The sequence below is a fragment of the Pieris rapae genome, chromosome W (genome assembly GCF_905147795.1).
Source record: "Pieris rapae chromosome W, ilPieRapa1.1, whole genome shotgun sequence".
Lineage (NCBI taxonomy): Eukaryota > Metazoa > Arthropoda > Insecta > Lepidoptera > Pieridae > Pieris > Pieris rapae.
In genome coordinates, this window is record NC_059533.1 from 794,680 (window position 1) to 814,478 (window position 19,799).

Below are 19,799 nucleotides of genomic sequence, written 5' to 3' on the forward strand. Positions count from 1 at the left end.
AAGTTAAGTATGCCTATAGAATACTTTTTTCTTCTTCTTCTTCTTTTTTCTTTAAATACTTAATTTTGAAATGTTTTAAAAATATCCATATAGTTTCAGTACGTTTAGACAATGAATTGATATACTAACATGATAAAATGATATTTTATTTTTGAGGTATGAATACTGATGAAGCGATGACTCCCGAAGGCTCGCCTACTCGTAATGACGAACTTCAGAGAAAGCGTTTACGATCGTCCTCCAAAGCAGCAACTAAGTCTAAGAGACACAAAAAGTGATCAAAGAAGAAACGCAAGCAGTCTTCCAGCTTCTCCCCCCAACGTCCAAAATAAGAAAATAATAGCCGAATGTAATGAATAATTGATAAAAACCAAATGTATATGTATCACAAAAAACGGTTCGGTGGCCGTCGATACGTAATCTTATACTAAAATAAGTCCTGAGTACATACCTCAAGGTTGCTCCTTGTTAGGGCGAAAGGCACAAAAAAACACGTCAGCCGTAAGGATGGATAGATTGTTAGTTTTGGGAACAAGAAATGTTAGGACTGATGCTGTACCTTGCCTTACAATAATAGTTCACGAATACGCACAAAAACACTCACTATAATAGTCTAAATGGAGGACGTAACTATTGACAAGAGATGCACAAAAAAACACTATAAAATTGCATCTAACTGTACGCAACGAATGTTCAACCACGACTCTTAACAATGCGTGTGCGCGGATCAGCCGAGTTAAAAATATTTTTGGGACCACCCTCATGGCCCTCAATTTATTTTATCAACTAAATATGATTCTATTCCGAACAGTCCCCCGTCCCAGTCAGGCTTAACATGACTGAGTCTAAAACCGGAGGCTGGTAGCAAAGGTTATGCCACTGGAAGACGTGACAAGCAGGCCACGGCTCTTTTTAAAACCGATTCCCCAACGCGGACCTCGGCGACTCGTGGGGTACCATCTGCACCCGGGAATAGTTTAATAATGCGACCGCGTCTCCAAGATAATGGTGGCATATTTGGTTCTTTGATAAGAACCAAGTCCCCAACCTTAGGCGGATCTGTTTTATCTATCCAACGAACTCGTTGCTGCAATAAATGGAGATATTCTATATTAAAACGTTTCCAAAAACTCTGAGATAATTGTTGTAGCAGTTGGAAACGTGAGAGCCGATTTATTGGTGTGTCCACAAATGGATATTCAGGTAACGCATTGAGAGGAGCCCCAATCAAAAAATGTCCAGGAGTTAAAGCTTCTAGATCATTTGGGTCCGAAGATATAGGACAAAGTGGTCGTGAGTTCAAAACAGATTCAATGTTACAAAAGACTGTGGCTAGTTCTTCATATGTAAGAACTGATTCTCCTATAATTCGTCGTATATGTGTTTTGGCCACCTTCACTACAGCCTCAAATATTCCACCCCAAGATGGATATCCAGCCGGACTAAATTTCCATTTAATTCCACGACGAGAAAGTGAACTTTCGATAGGCAGTTGGTTTTCAGTCAAAAACTTATAAACTTCTCCGAGGTAACGTTCACTGCCCTTAAAATTTGTCCCACAGTCGGAGCGAATCAAGTTTGGTAATCCTCGACGACTAACAAAACGAGACAAACAAGCGATGAAAGCTTCAGTACTAAGTGATGACACCACCTCCAGGTGTACGGATTTTGTAACAAGACAGACAAAGACACAGAGGTACCCTTTTACGATCTTGGCGTTTCGCAATGATGAAACCTTGATGGAAAATGGCCCAGCAAAATCGGTGCCTACACCAGAGAAGGGTCTAGCAGCAGTAATGCGATCTGGAGGCAAATCTCCCATTTGTGGTTGAGTCAAGGATGCTTTAAGTCGATAACAAGGAATACACTTAAAAATAACATTTCGAATAGCCCTCCTGGCTGACAAAATCCAAAATTGTTGATGAATAATAGCCAAAAGTGTATTTAAGCCAACATGTGCATTCTTTTCGTGTCTGTCAGTAATTATCAAATCTCCCAATGGAGTTCGATTAGGAAGGAGAAGCGGATGTTTATGATTATAAGGTAGTTCTGAATGGCGTAATCTCCCACCTACGCGTAACAAACCCTTATCATCAATAAATGGATTCAGCCGAGCAACAGATCCCTTTAATTTACCTTGTCCTTTTAGAGTAGCAAAGACTGTTTCAAAATGCTTAGCTTGGATATAACGAACCCAGAATAATAAGGATTCATTTCTTTCATCTGGTGATAATACATTTGACATATTCTTAATTGTTGGATTCCTTGAATTATAAATAAACCTCCTAATCCAGGCGGTCACTCCAATCAATTTGTCTAATGAACTAAACCTTGCGAGTAACGGGTCTAAGTTTTCTATCGATTCCTGAACGACAAGAGAAATAACTCTTAAACCCGGAAGAGGCTCAACAAGTTCCGTTTTAGTGCGAGGCCAACAATTTTCGGGTTGGTACAGCCAACCTGGAGCCCACCATAAGGGATGGTCTAATATTACTGGAGCCTCACAACCTCGAGATGCACAGTCTGCCGGATTAAATTCTCCCGGTACATGCCTCCAATCCAAGGTCACGACAGATTGCTGAATTTGACAAACCCTATTGGCCACAAATACTTCCAAAACATGAACTGACGCTTGCAGCCATGCAAGAACTATCTGACTATCAGTCCAAGCAAAACACTTCTGAATATTCATTTTTTGGCCAAAAATGGATTTAACATGGTTTATCAAACGTGTCAATAGAACAGCACCTGATAACTCTAATTTAGGAATTGTTAAGCGTGTTCTTACCGGTGCAACCTTACTCTTTGCCATAACTAGTTTAACCGTTACAACACCAGATTGATTGACAGAACGAATATAAACTGCAGCAGCATAACCACTTTCCGATGCATCACAAAAACCATGAATATCCACTATGCATTTCCCTGGTGGCAATAAAGACCTATCAATTTTAATCAATTGAATTTCAGGAAGCGACGAAACAAACCTAATCCAAACACTTAACAATTCACCAACTAAAGGGGCATCCCATGTTAATCCTTGTAACCAAAGCTTTTGTATAAAACATTTTGCCCAAAAAACAACTGGAGCTAACCATCCATTAGGATCGTATATCCTGGCTACAGTTGAAAGTACTACACGCTTTGTCCAAGATTTAATTACATCTATGTCTTGCACTCGAAAGGTAAATATATCACCTAACGGTTGATACTGAATACCTAATACTGCAACAGCGTCAGGGTTGTCCACGTTCTGAAAAATATAAGGATGTTGTTGATGATCCTCGGGTAACCCAGCAAGAACAGCTTGTGAGTTAGACACCCATTTCCTTAACTCATATCCACCAGCCTTAAGAATCCCAATTAGCTCATCGCGTAGTATCAAGGCTTCTTTCTCATTTGCAGCTCCAGTGCAAATGTCATCAACGAAAACATCACTATTCAAAACATCAGCTGCTCTTGGAAATTGTAAACGTTCTCGCTCAGCCAATTCTAACAATGTACGAATAGCAATATAAGGACTTGATCTGAGTCCGTATGTATTGGTATTTAATTCAAATACTGTAACTGGATCGGATTCCTTCTCACGCCACAAGATAAGTTGATAGCAACGGTCATCAGTATGAATTACGGTTTGCCTAAACATCATTTTAATATCTGCAACAAATACAATCTGATGTCTTCTAAAATTTGTTAAAATATCACCAATGTCACGATGTAACTTTGGGCCCGAATGCAAACATTGATTTAAAGAAACTCCATTGGAAGTAGGCGCTGAGCCATCAAAAACCACTCTTATTTTACCACCTTTAAACACAGCATGATGTGGAATGAAGTAGTGCTCCTGTGTGCGCCAATCATAATCAGAAACTGACATATGTCCGAGCTTAAAGTACTCGTCCATAAACTCTATATACTTAGCACGAAAAGTAGAATCTCTCTTCATTCGTCTCTCCATGGATGTTAACCTTTTCTCAGCTAAAGACCTGGAGTGACCCAAAGGTGGTCGGGATGGTAAAAAAGGTGAACCTCGTGACAAACCTACCCGAACGGAGACGACCAGTGTTATTCTGAAAAAAACAATTCACATTCTTGGTGCTCCGGATTTTCACGAGCCGCTGTGGGAGGCTCTTCGACTTCCCAAAACCGTTGAATGGCTTCAGCAAGTGAGAGTCCCACACACAAGTTACCATCTTCAACGCTAAGAGATTTTATTGGAAACACAGGACCCATAATGACATCACCAAAATCAGTTGTGACTGCTACTAAACCCGCTGGTTGTAAAAGTGTGCTTTTACTTAGCCGCAGCATTCCCAAAACTTCTGCTCCGAGTAGCAAATCGATTTGACCTGGAATATGAAATGTACAATCCGCTAAGTTTAGACTACGTGTAAAATCTAATATCTCCGATGGTAATTTAACAAGTGGGTGTCTGCCCATAACATTATCTAAAATTATGGCAGAAATTGTAATCTGTGGCTGAGAGCATTGAACAGGAGAAAAAGTAAGTGTAACTTGTCCCCGCAAACCAGCAACCTTAGAGCCACCTACACCAAATATACTCCCGCTAGCAGGGAAAATACGCAACTGTAACCTATCCACCAAATCCATTGACACCAAACTTCCCTGTGCTCCAGAATCCAAAATCGCACGCGTGGTTACCTGCTCACCTGATGGAGAACCAACACAAATCTGTGCGGTGGGTAACAAAACAGTAATAGGAGATGTAGGAGTTCTAGTAGGGACGTGACCTAGTCAATATCCTTCTGGTTCAGGGACCCGCTGGCCTAAACGAGGCCACTCAGAAAAGGGCAAAGGCTTAACAAAATCACGACGTTGCTGTTCAATAACAGGTGATGCACAAGAGTCATAATTATCTTTGCTCTTAGGAAGTTGTTGCTGATCAGAGGTGACACGAGTCCTGTCATGAGACCTTAAGTTTCCCCCGCCCCTGCAGGGTGGTGGCTGCCTCCGATGATAATCATAATAACCTGATCCTGTACGGTGCCTGGAAGCATGACCAAAACTACAGTGTCTAACCTTCACACCACCATTCCACTGATCACCTGTATTTTGCATATCTTCAACAAACTCCCGTGCCGGTGCAGCTGATTGGGGTGAACCATTCATATTACCACAAAGTATAATGTGATGATTGCCATTACATTGTTTGCATGGTCGTGACACTTGGCATTGTGATGCCAGGTGCTTACCTAAACAACCATAACACCACTTCCGCTGTCGGGCAATATTTCGCCGTGCTTGAAAACGTAATGCTAAAAACTTTTGACATGACACTACGGTGTGATCAGGGACTCGACAATAAACACAACATTTGCCTGGATGTTGAGTTGCCACGTTATAAACTCGCTGGTCAGGGCGTCGCATTAAGCGCATATGCTGTTGTCGCGGCCTAGTAGAAATTGGGGCCAGCGTCGTGGACGGCGCTGGAACATTATCCTGTCTGCGACACTCATCCTCTAAAAACAAGATCAATTCATCAAACGTGGGAAGATGAGTGGTTGAATCTCCACCATACGCCTGTTCAAATCGGGTGCGCATATCTAAATTTAGTTTTTGTAATGTAATATGCAACAAAATAAAAGACCAACTATCTACAGGCAAATTTAAACCCCTTAAGCCATTAATTGCCACTAATAAAGGATTTAAAACTTGAATTCTTAAGTTGTGGCTCTGCACATTACTATGTAAATTTAAAATGACATTTACGTGGCTATCCGCTAGCCTACGTATATTTTGATACCGCCTCATTAGTAAATCTCTGGCTATATCATAATTGTTGTCCACAAGTGCTAAATGTTGGACTAACCCTTTAGCCTCCCCGGTGAGACTAGCCAACAAATATGCCAACTTTTGCGCAGATGTTAAATCACCCCTTGAGTGCACTAAACTATCGAATAAATGTATAAACGCCACCCATTGGCTTAAGTCGCCACTAAAATGGGGCAAATCTAATTTGGGTAACCTACCTATAATACCACTTGAAAAAGTTAAACTATCCTTCGATTGAAGGTTATTTGACTGAGTAGCCGAATTTAATTTAATAATACCAACGGCTTCCCTGATTTGATCAGCCAAATCCTCAGCCTGATCCATGTCTGCACAAACCTTGTCCATCACCTCCGGTTCCAAACCCAATTCAAGTAATGCCTGATACGATTTATATAAATCTTTCATCCTATCCTCTAACGCGTCACTTCTTGATAGAAGGGCCTGAACGCGATCTTTTCGCGAAATATTTAAAACAGCCGATCCTAGCCACCGCAATACACCAGCTATTTGTGCCTTGTGCGAAACCGCCATTATATAAAAGTATAAAAGTACAAACAATAGCACAAAAATCAAATAAAAAGCAAATTATAATAAGCGGCTAATAACTTACTACAAACAACGATTTATAACACTATCAAAACACTATAATCCCTACAAACATAACAAGATATATGCATTAATAAGTTATGAACCCAGGACTTATATACCGAAAAATCATTAACTAAAATGGAACCACGCTCTGCTACCAAAAAATTATGTATCACAAAGAACGGTTCGGTGGCCGTTGATACGTAATCTTATACTAAAATAAGTCCTGAGTACTGTTATATCATAGCCTTGCACCCTATGTGGCTGACACACTAGTACCTTCTGTTTAGTCAGCATTTCTCAACCGAGAGGTAAAATGAATAATTAAAATACGAATCAGTTCGGTATCATCCTTCGTCGCGCACACACATTTGTTGGCTTTCATTATATCGTGTAATTAAATAAAGTTGTGGAAAAGTGAATTCATCTTTCTTTTTTTAAAATCCCAATTACTGGGATACTTCTAACATTGGTGGCAGCGAAAAGGGATTTTTATAAATCCTGGAAACGTCTCCTGTGTGTGAAAGTGTTTTAGTGAAAGTGAAAAGTGGTATCGAACTCATTCCGTCCACTGTGTGATAAGTGGCACAGGCCTCATCATCAGCCCAGTTGAGCCCAGCACCGACGGAACTATACTATTTTCAAGAATGATATTTATGTACATCACCCTGTAAGTTTTCTAAATACTTTTGTCCAACTTACAATTCAACACCGAGTTATCAATCTCCGCATACCATAACAAGTAACGTGACACCTTGATTGTTATGACTACACAAGCCGAGATAGTTTCAAGGCGAACAAAAAAGGAAGACAACGACGATAAGATGGACTTAAATATATTATTAAAGTTTATTAAACCTTTCGATGGGTCTAGAGAAAAACTAATCCCATTTCTCAACAATTGCGAAAACGCTTATGATTTAGCAAGTGATTCAAAACGGCCCGTATTATTAAAATATATTTTAAGTCAGTTGGAGGGTAAAGCCGAAAGTGCATGTGCCATTAAAGAATTCGAGTCATGGGAACAATTATCGGAATTTTTAAATACACAATTCGGAGAAAAAAAACATTATTCGGCCTTATTATCCGACTTACAAAATTGTAATCAGAATAATGATTCGGTTAATGAGTTCGCTTTACGTGTAGAATCATGTTTATCTAGACTATTGACAGAAGTAAATCTGTCCCAAAAAAAAAAGAAAAGCGAACTTGCTGGCCGAATCGCAGCAATGCAGGATCTAGCTCTGCATCATTTTGTTATTGGTTTAAAACCACAATTATCTACTATTGTCAGATGTCGAGACCCGGAAACTTTAAATGACGCTATAAATTTTGCAATTTCCGAGGAGAAAATCATCGAAGCTTCTCGGAAAAGATACAATAATCCTCAAGGGCCACTCAATAAAAATAATTATACGCGCCCTAACTACCAATTCCGAGATCGTTATCAAAACAAACCAACATTAACTTATGAACGAGCTCCTAATAATGTAAATGCAAGCAGTGCACAGTCGTTATTTTGTCGATACTGTAAAACTAAAGGGCATGTAATTGAAAACTGCCGGAAGCGTGAATTTAATAATAAAAGGTTCCAAAATACAAATCAAAATCCACGCACATTCCAACCACGAACTAACGATAGTTCTAACCGCGTAAACTTTGCAGATCCGATATCTTATGAAGATACTAATAATGATGAAGTTGTCGATGATTTAAACTGAATCCCGACTCGCGTAAGTGCCGTGCGGGTCAAAGGATAAAATACGGCACAGCATCTAACAACAATGTTATCAATTATAGTGATCCCATTTCTTTACCCTCTAAACCAAAATCCAACTCCTCGACTCCGCTACATGGTAGTCAATTTTGTAAATCTTCCATATCCTCTCAGGGTAATCCAAATCCACAGACTCCGCTACATGGTAGTCAATTTTGTAAAACTTCAATATCCTCTCAGGGTAATCCAAATCCACAGACTCCGCGACATGGTTGTCATATTATTAACCAACGAGATGCTATTGTGACTAAATCCTCTGTTTCCAGTATACCTATAAGCCCCACTAAATCTTATGCTTCCGCCGCGAAGTTTGGGCTTCCTGATTCCACTATACCCAATACATCCACAAGCTCTTACTCTAAAGACACACCTACTGTATTCGAGGTGACATCCAATGCCATAAAGAGATCCTTACCATATGTATTACTCCAGACAAATGTATCTGAAACTCCAATTAAATTCCTTATTGATTCAGGCTCGTCAGTTAGCCTAATGAAACAATCTTGCATCCAGAAGAAACAATTCTTCGAACCGCCCCAGATCTTACTTAAAGGAATAAACTCAAACAGCGAAGCAACCAAAACTTTAGGCCAGTTTCCATTAAAGTTCTTCCTGAGCAATAAACAAAATATTATTTTTGATTTTCACGCTGTTGATGACGTTAACTTACCCTATGACGCAATAATTGGTAATGACTTCCTAAACGACCTGGAAGGCATAATTGATTATAACCAAAATTCATTAACTTTAAAGAATCATAAAATTCAGATAGATTTTCATAACCCCGTATATGTAATTCCAGCTCGTTCAGAAATTGTTATTGAATGCTCAGTATCCAACCCTAACGTAAAGGAAGGTCTCGTGTTAGATCAAAATTTTCACGAAGATTTAATTTTCGCTAATTGTCTTGTCTCAGTAAAAAATAATAAAAGAATTAATATTTCTGTTTTGAATATCTCTGAATCTCCTGTTACCTTAAAATCAAATCTTGACATTACTCTGAATCCTTTAGACTTTGATGATATGATTCATGAATCAGTTAACTTCAATTCTACCTTACAATATACCCAACATACTGACGCTTATACTCGCACTCAAGAAGTACTAAATCAATTAAGAGTGAATCACCTTAATACAGAGGAATCCAATGCTCTTCATGATATATGTTCTCAGTATTCTGATATCTTTCATATTCCTGGAGATAGACTATCTCATACTGATGCCATCCAACATGAAATAAATACATCACCCCAGAATCCTATACATGTAAAATCATACCGCTTTCCAGAGATTCACAAACAAGAAGTAGCAAAACAAATAGACCAAATGTTGGAGCAAGACATAATTAAACCTTCTATGTCCCCGTGGTCGTCTCCTATCTGGGTGGTCCCGAAAAAACTTGACGCTTCAGGACATCGCAAATGGCGTGTAGTTATTGATTACAGAAAATTAAACGACATTACTATTGGAGATAGCTATCCTATTCCTCAAATTTCCGAAATCTTAGACCAACTCGGACAAAGCAAATACTTCTCCACTCTTGATTTAGCCTCTGGGTTTCATCAAATTCCCATCAGAGAAGAGGACACACCCAAAACCGCTTTCAGTGTTCCACAAGGGCACTTTGAATTTACTCGAATGCCCTTTGGCCTTAAAAATGCACCAGCTACATTCCAACGACTTATGAACACAGCTCTCGCTGGTCTCCAAGATATCCGCTGTTTTGTGTACTTAGATGACATTGTTATATATTCCCATGACTTACCTAGCCATATGACAAACCTTGAGTTAGTTTTCCAACGTCTTAGAAAATTTAATCTTAAACTTCAACCAGATAAGTGTGAGTTTCTGAGACGTGAAGTTATTTATCTAGGACATGTTATTTCCGATAAAGGTGTAAAACCCAATCCAGACAAAATCAAATCCGTGACACAATTCCCAACTCCAAAAACCCCAAAAGACATTAAGTCCTTTTTAGGCCTTGTTTCCTATTACCGAAGGTTTATTCCGGAATTCTCCAAAATCGCCAAACCTTTAACTGCTCTTTTGAAAAAAGATGTACCATTTGTATGGGAAAATCAACAACAAATCGCTTTTGACGAATTAAAACTTAAACTTACTTCTGCTCCTGTTTTAATTTATCCAGATTTTTCCTTACCATTTACCTTAACCTGCGATGCTTCAAAATATGCCATAGGTTCTGTTCTCTCTCAAGGACCTAAAGGCCAGGAAAGACCAATAGCCTATGCTTCCAGAACTTTGAATAAAGCTGAGACCAACTACAGCACCACAGAAAAAGAACTTCTGGCAATCCTCTTTGGCTGCAAAACCTTTCGTCCATATATTTATGGGCGCAAGTTTAACATAATAACCGATCATCGACCATTGGCCTGGCTCATGAACCATAAAGACCCTAGTAGTAAGTTACAACGTTGGCGGCTCAAACTCTCGGAGTATGACTACAATATAATCTACCGTAAAGGTCTGCTCAATTCTGCAGCAGACGCTCTATCACGATACCCAGTTAACCCTATACAGAGTGATGACTCTCCTTTAAACCTTGATGAAATTAGCCCATTAAATCCCGATCATCTTGTCGATTTTGAACCCTTGAGTCCAGATGCCATTATCCCTTCCGAAATACAAAATCCCGATCCAATGCCAGATCAACGGCATGCTGAATCTCCTATAGATGCACAACGAGTTCTAGACGACTTAATACAATTAGGAGACTCGCACTCTCCAAACCTACAAAATAATTCAATTCCTTCCGAATTATTGACTCCCAGTAATTCTCATTTTGACGATTCTCCTCATGAGATAATTCCTTCATCCAACGACGATTACAATACGTTCTTGAAAGCATTCTCCAAAGATGATACAACCTTTACAACTCACATTAAAGAACATAATGAAAATCTCCTGAAGACTAAATCCAAAACTATCCTTGTACCGGTGTCAATCGATTTCGACGAATCCAATCCTTATCTCGAGGAAATCCTTTCTAATTTAGAAAACCAGGAAATATTGAATGAAGAACGAGAACTCCATTCTTTTAAGGAACTTCAGATAAATGAAAAATCCTTTTACCTCCTCTTAACAAAAGTTTACTATTTCGACAGTTGCTCTTATCCAGATATATTTAAAACATTAAAAACTATACGGGATAAAATTTTATTATCCGGTAATATCAGTGAAATAGCTATATCTGACTTTAAAAATCCGTATGAAAACCAATCTTTCTGTAAAATATATAACATGTTAATTTATTTATTTAATAATACAAACATAATAGTTAATGTCTATCATAACAGTATCATATATCCTGTTCCAACAGAAATTACCAAACTGCTGAAAGAAAATCATGATATTCCTATTGCTGGACATCTAGGCTCTAATCGAATGTTCTCTCGCATCAAAGAAAGATACTATTGGAAAGGAATGCGATCCGACATTGAAAATTATGTAAAAAATTGTAGTTTATGTCAATCTAACAAAGCTTTTCGCAAAATCAATAGAGCTCCTATGCAAATAACTACGACATCAACTCGTCCTTTCGAAAGAGTTGCTTTAGACATAGTCGGTCCCTTGCCCGAAGCTGGTATTATTAAACTCAAATACATACTTACTCTACAAGATGATCTTACTAAATTCTCTTTAGCTTATCCTATTACCAATGCTAATGCTGAAGAATCCTGTGAATGCTTAACTCATTTTATTTCTTTATTCGGTATTCCAAAATCTATCCTAACCGATCAGGGTACTAATTTCACTGCAGAACTTTTCAAAATGTGTTGCAAATTTCTAAAGATTAAACAAATATGGTCAACACCATACCACCCTCAAACACAAGGCGCGCTTGAACGCAGCCATTCAACATTAAAAGAATATTTAAAATCATTCGTAAACGAAAACCAATCAGACTGGCACAAATACGTCTACACAGCAATACTTACCTATAACAGTACTATCCATAGCACAACCAAGTTTACTCCTTACGAACTTATATTCGGTCATAAACCATACATACCAGACTCAGTTTTTAACTCCCAACCGGATCTCACTTACCCTGAATATATTAAAATGCTACACCATCGTTTAAAGCTTTCCCATCAAAAAGCCCTAGAGAACATCAATACTTCTAAAGAAAGATCCAAGCAATATTACGACAGACATAGTCGGATTGTACAATATAAAATTGGTGACTACGTATATGTTAAAAACCATGTCCGACTCCGTAAAGCCTTATCACCTATATGGAAAGGTCCATATAAAGTAGTAAAGATACACGGCAATAACACCCTATCTCTATTAATTAATCGTCGTCATGTAAAACATCACTATGACGAAGTTAAACTTGCGGTTGAAAGTGAAGACTAAATACTACAGAAATAGTACTAAGTTAATTTCTTAAGTAAGGTTTACTTATACATAAATTAATTATATATAATAATTAAAACTAAGTGATAGACTAAACTATAATTTGCACTTAATATTCTATTTCTTCTTACAGACTAATAATTTATAATCCTATCCTGGGAATCGAGAATGCAGAGTATATTCATACTATCACCTCAAGTCCTGGTATATACTTCGATCCACATGGTACTGCAAAAATAATAAATGATCACATTCACATAGTGATCCCAATTGATATATCCTTTGCCCCAACTCATATTGACAATATTAAAAATGCTTTCGGTACAATACGTTACTTGTGTCAACAAAGCCAATCATTCAACCACTTTGAATGTCATAATCTTATTCAACCACTCGATTCGTTGTTCAAAGATATAATTCGGGATTTTCAGTCTATATCACACCTTACAACTTCCAAATCGAAACGATCTGCCTGGTTTGCCGGTATTGGAACTGTGTTTAAACATATCTTTGGAACTTTGGATGAAGATGATGCACATCGATATAATAAAGCAATAGCTAAAATGCAACAAACCGATAAAGATCTAAATTCGAATCTTAAACAAAGCATCTATATTTCTAAATCAGCAATTACAAATTTCAACGCTTCAATGAACGAACTCAATAAAAACCAAATTCTACTTAACGATGTGCTTGATAAATTATCTCTTTCCGTCAAAAATGTTTCTGAGGTCATTAACTCTGTCAAGTTCCAAACGAACTTAGATGAAATCTTGAGTGTGTTACAAGCTAGCTTATTAACACTTTCATTTAAGATTGAAGACATTGTAAACAGTGTATTGTTTTCGAAATCAAACACTATTCATCCGTCAATCATTACTCCTAAGCAATTATATGTAGATTTAGTAAGTAATATTAAAGATGTATCTAGACTTAAGGATTTCCCTGTAGAGTTAAATTTAGATAATATTAATATCCTCATGAACCTCGCTAAAATAATTTCATATGTTATCGATAATTGTCTAGTATTTGTAATAAAAATTCCACTTGTAAATGTAGAAACATACAATCTTTATAAAGTTATACCTATCCCTGTACCACATAACCCGACATCTCCAAATTCATTTGCACTTATTACTGCTACGAAATCTTTTATAGGAATAAGTGAAGATAAGAAATTATATTTTAATTTTGATAATATAGATTCTTGTAATTTAATAATTGGACATCAGTATATTTGTAACCCTTTGAATACTCTCAGTGTTGTTAATTATCCAATATGTGAAACAGAAATAATCACCAAAGCTATTGAAAAATTACCTAAAAGTTGTACTACAAAATTTATATTCGGTAAAGTTGATATCTGGCATAAACTAAATAATAATAAATGGTTTTATGTTGAATCTAATGATGAGAAACTGAATATTAAATGTAATCATAGAACAATCGAAATTGTTATATCAGGAACCGGAATACTTAGCCTGACACCAGGTTGTACCGCATTTTGTAAAGAAAATAGATTTGAAGCGAAAAATGTTTATGAAATTACCGTAAGTCCTATTGTTTCAAATTTTAACATTATTAATGATAGTTGTTGTAATTTAATGGAATTTTCCAAAGTAAATATTAATATTTCAACACATCAGTTACGTCATGTGAATCTTGATAGTTTGAATTTAATTCACGACTTACCTATTAAGCCCATTGATGATAATTTAGATGTTTTTCTTAATGACTCTTCAGACTATGTTAGTTTTAGCTTTAGTGTAATTTCTTTTATAATTATCTTAAGTATTGCATTAATAATCCTTGTAAAAGCCAATAAATGCGTTTTTCGAAACAAAGACATAGAGAATCCAGATAATATCTCTTCAACAAGCGAAGCCCCACATCCTCAACCTCGTCTCCGTATGGAATAACCATCTTACCTTTTTTCGCAAACTTACCTAAAACTGTAAGTTTACTCTTAAACGGGGGGTTGTTATATCATAGCCTTGCACCCTATGTGGCTGACACACTAGTACCTTCTGTTTAGTCAGCATTTCTCAACCGAGAGGTAAAATGAATAATTAAAATACGAATCAGTTCGGTATCATCCTTCGTCGCGCACACACATTTGTTGGCTTTCATTATATCGTGTAATTAAATAAAGTTGTGGAAAAGTGAATTCATCTTTCTTTTTTTAAAATCCCAATTACTGGGATACTTCTAACAGTACATACCTCAAGGTTGCTCCTTGTTAGGGCGAAAGGCACAAAAAAACACGTCAGTCGTAAGGATGGATAGATTGTTAGTTTTGGGAACAAGAAATGTTAGGACTGATGCTGTACCTTGCCTTACAATAATAGTTCACGAATACGCACAAAAACACTCACTATAATAGTCTAAATGGAGGACGTAACTATTGACAAGAGATGCACAAAAAAACACTATAAAATTGCATCTAACTGTACGCAACGAATGTTCAACCACGACACGTTCACAATGCGAATGCGCGGATCAGCCGAGTTAAAAATATTTTTGGGACCACCCTCATGGCCCTCAATTTATTTTATCAACTAAATATGATTCTATTCCGAACAATGTTGTATAAGAAAAAGAACGTTATACCTACAATATCATTTAAATAAGCACAATAAAAAAAACAGCAGCCTGGAATATAATTAAAACAAATACATGTCGGCGCGAAGCGCCTGTAATTATAATTATATAATTAACGAATCCAGATTCATTAAAGCTGTCATTAAATTATTGAAGATAATGACGTCAGTAATACTGGTGTCACAGATTAGTTTGTTGGCATCTGCCTTTTAACAATATGCCTTGCAATACGCCTTGTGACAATAGAGGCGACCTCTAGCAATAATTTTTTACAACTCGACTCAACACAAACATGTAATACTACTAACAACAATTGTTTAAACTTGATGCATCAAAACATGCAAGGTATGTTGGGCAAAGAGTTAGAATTAGAGTTATTTTTAAAATCAGGTAAAATTGATGTCCTATGCATTACCGAACATTGGCTTAAAAAATGCCAAATCATCTTTAACTTTGATCAGCACCAAGTTGCAAGTTCGTTTTGCAGATTGTCGGCGATTCATGGGGGCTCTTTGATTATTGTTAATAAAAATTTGAAGTATAAAGAGCGTAATGACATCGTGCGTCTATCTGTTGAACACTCTTTGGAGGTAGCCTGTGTAGAACTTGAGAATTGCATTATTTTAAGTGTTTACAGACCACCAAGTGCATCCTACGATTTTTTTGAAGAAAAGTTGGAGGAAATATTGTGTAAAGTTAGTTTTAAGAACAATAAGTATATTATTGTATGTGGTGACTTTAATATAAATTTATTAGAAAATACCTCCATTAGTAAAAAATTCAATATTTTATTAAAATCTTACAATCTTGTAAACTTGTTTCTCGAGCCCACTAGAATTACAAGTTCCACTGCTACATGTATAGATAATGTATTTACAGATGCAGAGGCAATGCAAACCTCAATTACAACAAATCTTAGCTCAGATCACTGTGGACAGTTAGTGGCGCTAAAATGTAAAGTGGTGAAACAAGTAAAAAAGAGCAGTGTGTTTGTTCCAGTAAATAAAAAGCGAATGGTGAGATTTAGACATAATATAGGTAAACACCTACCTCTATTGTCGGTAGGTACTACCGTTGATACACAATACAACAATCTAAGTGATTGTATAAATAAGGAGTTCAAAACCATCTTTACCCCAAAGAAAGTCTCTGATTCGCAGTGTAAATCGTTCAGTGATTGGGCGACAGCGGGAATTTATAAAAGTAGACAACGGTTGTTTGACCTTTACGCTGAAAAGTCATACAATCATAATGAAGAATTTACTCTCTATGTTAGAAATTATTCTAAATTATTTAAAAAAGTTTGTTACGCGGCCAAGTCCTTATATATAAAAAACAAGATTGAAAATAGTACAAATAAAACTAAAATGACTTGGAAGATAATTGATAGTGAAACTGGAAGAGTCAAAGATCGCAATCGTGACATCGAACTATGTGTCGGTAACACTATAATCAAATCTAACGAAGAGATAGCGACTATTTTTGATAAGTACTTTTCTGACATTCCAATTTCGACTACCAAGTCTCTTAAATCGTCTCCCGCTCTCGCTGAATCGCTGCTCAAAGATAATGTAAACGAGTGCAAGGTCAGTTTTACATTCCGACCCATTGGTGCCGACGATATAGTTAGAATATTTAGAACTATTGATATTAAGAACACTACCGATCTTTGGGGTATTTCTGTAAAAATAATTAGTAGCATAATTGATATAATTGCCCCCCATCTAGCTATAATTTTCAACAATTGTATCGAAAGTGGGGAATTTCCCGATCTTATGAAACATAGTAAAGTAATTCCTTTATTTAAAGCAGGTAATATGTCCGACCCCAGTAACTTTAGACCTATTTCCGTAATACCTACCTGTAGTAAAATCTTTGAAAAAACTATATTAAATCAACTTGTAAGTCATTTTAACGCAAACAAATTATTACACAATAGTCAGTTCGGTTTTACCAAGGGTCGCTCGACAGCCGATGCCGGCGTTGAGTTATATAGATATATAGTTAAGGCTTGGGAGGAGTCGCATGACGCCTTAGGTGTTTTCTGCGACTTATCCAAAGCATTTGATTGTGTCCAACACGAGACCTTAATCGGGAAACTCCGCCACTATGGCATCAAGAATACCGCACTGAATCTTCTGACTTCGTACTTACATGGTAGAACTCAGAAGGTCGAAGTGAATGGTAAGAGGTCCTCTGGGTCGGCAGTGGATATGGGGGTACCACAGGGCTCAATTCTTGGCCCTTTCCTCTTTCTTGTTTATATAAATGATCTACCTTTCATGGTAGAGAAAAAACATCAGATAGTTTTGTTTGCAGATGATACGTGCTTGATTTTTAAAATCAAAAGACAAATAACCAATTTTGACGATGTGAACAACGCTCTCTCTTCGATTGTCCATTGGTTTAGTATGAATAACCTTCTGCTTAATGCTAAAAAAACGAAATGCATTAAATTTTGTGCAAGAAATGCGAGGGTTATGGGTACTAGACCAATTATAAATAATGAGGAATTGAATCTGGATGATACAACTGTATTTCTTGGGATCACCTTGGATTCAAAACTTGGCGTTTATTTCTCAGATATGACCACAAAGCTTTGGGATCCTTACTCAAATTATTTTGGATACTCTTCTCAAACATATCTAAGCACTTTTTGGATACAAGTTTTTGCCTAGCGCGTAACAGCGAAAATTCATCGTAGTCTCTTGGATTCCTATAAGTTTTCCACCGTTTGTGAGCTTTTAATTTATCTTTTATTATATGAATCAAAGACCTTGAGTACCAAATAGGAAATTTACTTTTACTAATATTCCGGCTCTTAGGAACAGAACTTGAAATTATTTTATTTAAAATTACATAAAAATTATCTGTCACTTCATCAATAGTATCTCCAATTAAAACATTTACCCAATCAATATTCGACAACGCTTTATTAATATCCTCATAGTTAGCGCGACGAAAGTTATATTTTATTCGTGCTTTTGGGATGGTTTCACGTAAATCTAAGTCGGTAGCATCGATTTTTAAGCAAGGATGATATATGTCAGATTTTACTAGGGCCTTATCAGTTTTTGAACAGTCGATGGAAACGTTACTTAAAATTAAATCTAAGACATTATTACTACTATTAGGCGACAAATTATGTTGTTTTAGGCCGGAAATATAAATTTCATTTAAAAACATTTCGGAAATATTTTGTATTTTAGAGGTTCCTTTTTTTAATAGAATGGGCCCCAAAGGCGTCCAATTAATATTTGAGAGGTTAAAGTCACCGGCTATTATAAAGTTATCGTTTAAATTTGTGTCTATTATGCGGCTATACGAGGAAATAAACGTTTCAAGTCTTTCAGCCTGCATAGAATCTGGAGGTATGTAGACAAGGCCGATGTGGAGATTGCGCCGGCTATTGACTGCCAATGAATTATGGGGTATAGTTATCCAGAGTGTTTCAACATTATTGCAGGCCTTTCATATGCTTTCAATTGACAAGATACATAGATGAGTGATGATAAAAATCTGCTATTAAGCCATGACTCGGTTATCAAAATAATATCAAAAGTACAAGTAAGAAGATTTTGATAAAATTCATTTGTTTTTGTACGCAAGCCACGAACGTTTTGATAAAAAAAGGTTAAACTTTTGTCAAACATTGGAATACATAGAGATTGTACTAACTTTAATGTAGACTTTTAATAGAAATTTGTTATTTGGCTTTGTTATTACGCTGTTAAAACTATATTTTAATGACCAATTCAATCCAAGTCGAAATGAATAATTTAAGTAATCTACAAAACTAATAGTGAATTTATACACCGTTAATATCATAACAAAATATTGGTTCATATGGAACCAGGAAATCTCGTCTAGTAATTTTAAGAAGCAAAAACAAAGGAAGTAGTTTAAGTCTACCATGAAATACATAACAACTCTCAAATGGTACATACGAATAATACATAGTAGTAGGTGTAACGAACTATTTTTGCCAAATCCCGTTCGTAATTTATGGTTATAGCAGGGGACTCTTCGTTTCGGCGTAAAAAAATTCCACAGTTACGAACCCATACGTATTTAAAACCTTTATCGATTGCCAGCGCTTTCGCCTCCTTAAGAAGATGCTTATTATCTGGGGTCAAATGCTCATTTACGTAGAATCTTTTCGAGTCTCCTGACATCCCTATATCAGATGTATGGATTCCCCGTTTTTTACGTAGGCCAGATAATATTTTGTCTTTTACTTCGCGTGTCTTCAAGCGCACCACGATTGTTTTTTGCCAGGCATAGATTGCATCGGCTGTACACGATTGGCGAATTCAATATCGCCCGGTTGCAAATCCACATCAGCATGTTTTGCGATTTTTTGTATTAGTGAGCGTGTCGACTCGTTACTAGTTTGAGGTAAACCTACAATCTCTAAATTATTCATCCGGTTCCACTGTTGCTGCTTCCCGATTTGAGATTTTAGTTCACCTACCATGGCATTGCAATTCAAAAGATCATTCTTAAGTAGACTCAATTCCTCCCTCAGAGATTTTGTCTCTTCGACGTATGGAATAATGAAAGACTTGATTTCTTCTCGCAACTCCACAATAAGAGAAGCTTTTAGAGTTTCAATCAGTTTATTCTGTATATAACCTAGTTTAGTGTCGATTGCCTGGTT

At 36.7% G+C, this 19,799-nt stretch overlaps 1 protein-coding gene across 1 annotated transcript; it reads right to left on the minus strand.

Annotated features, from left to right (window-relative positions):
* Nucleotides 1–375: 375 nt before the first annotated feature.
* On the minus strand, nt 376–3,463 carry LOC123690504. The gene has a single exon (XM_045633903.1). It carries the CDS (start codon nt 2,810–2,812, stop codon nt 872–874), a length of 1,941 nt encoding a protein of 646 aa, XP_045489859.1. The 5' UTR covers nt 2,813–3,463; the 3' UTR covers nt 376–871.
* Between the last annotated feature and the right edge of the window lie 16,336 nt (nt 3,464–19,799).

Excerpts from the sequence above, each read along its gene's own strand:
- LOC123690504 (XM_045633903.1), bottom strand. The coding sequence starts at position 2,812 with ATGGCAAAGAGTAAGGTTGCACCGGTAAGAACACGCTTAACAATTCCT.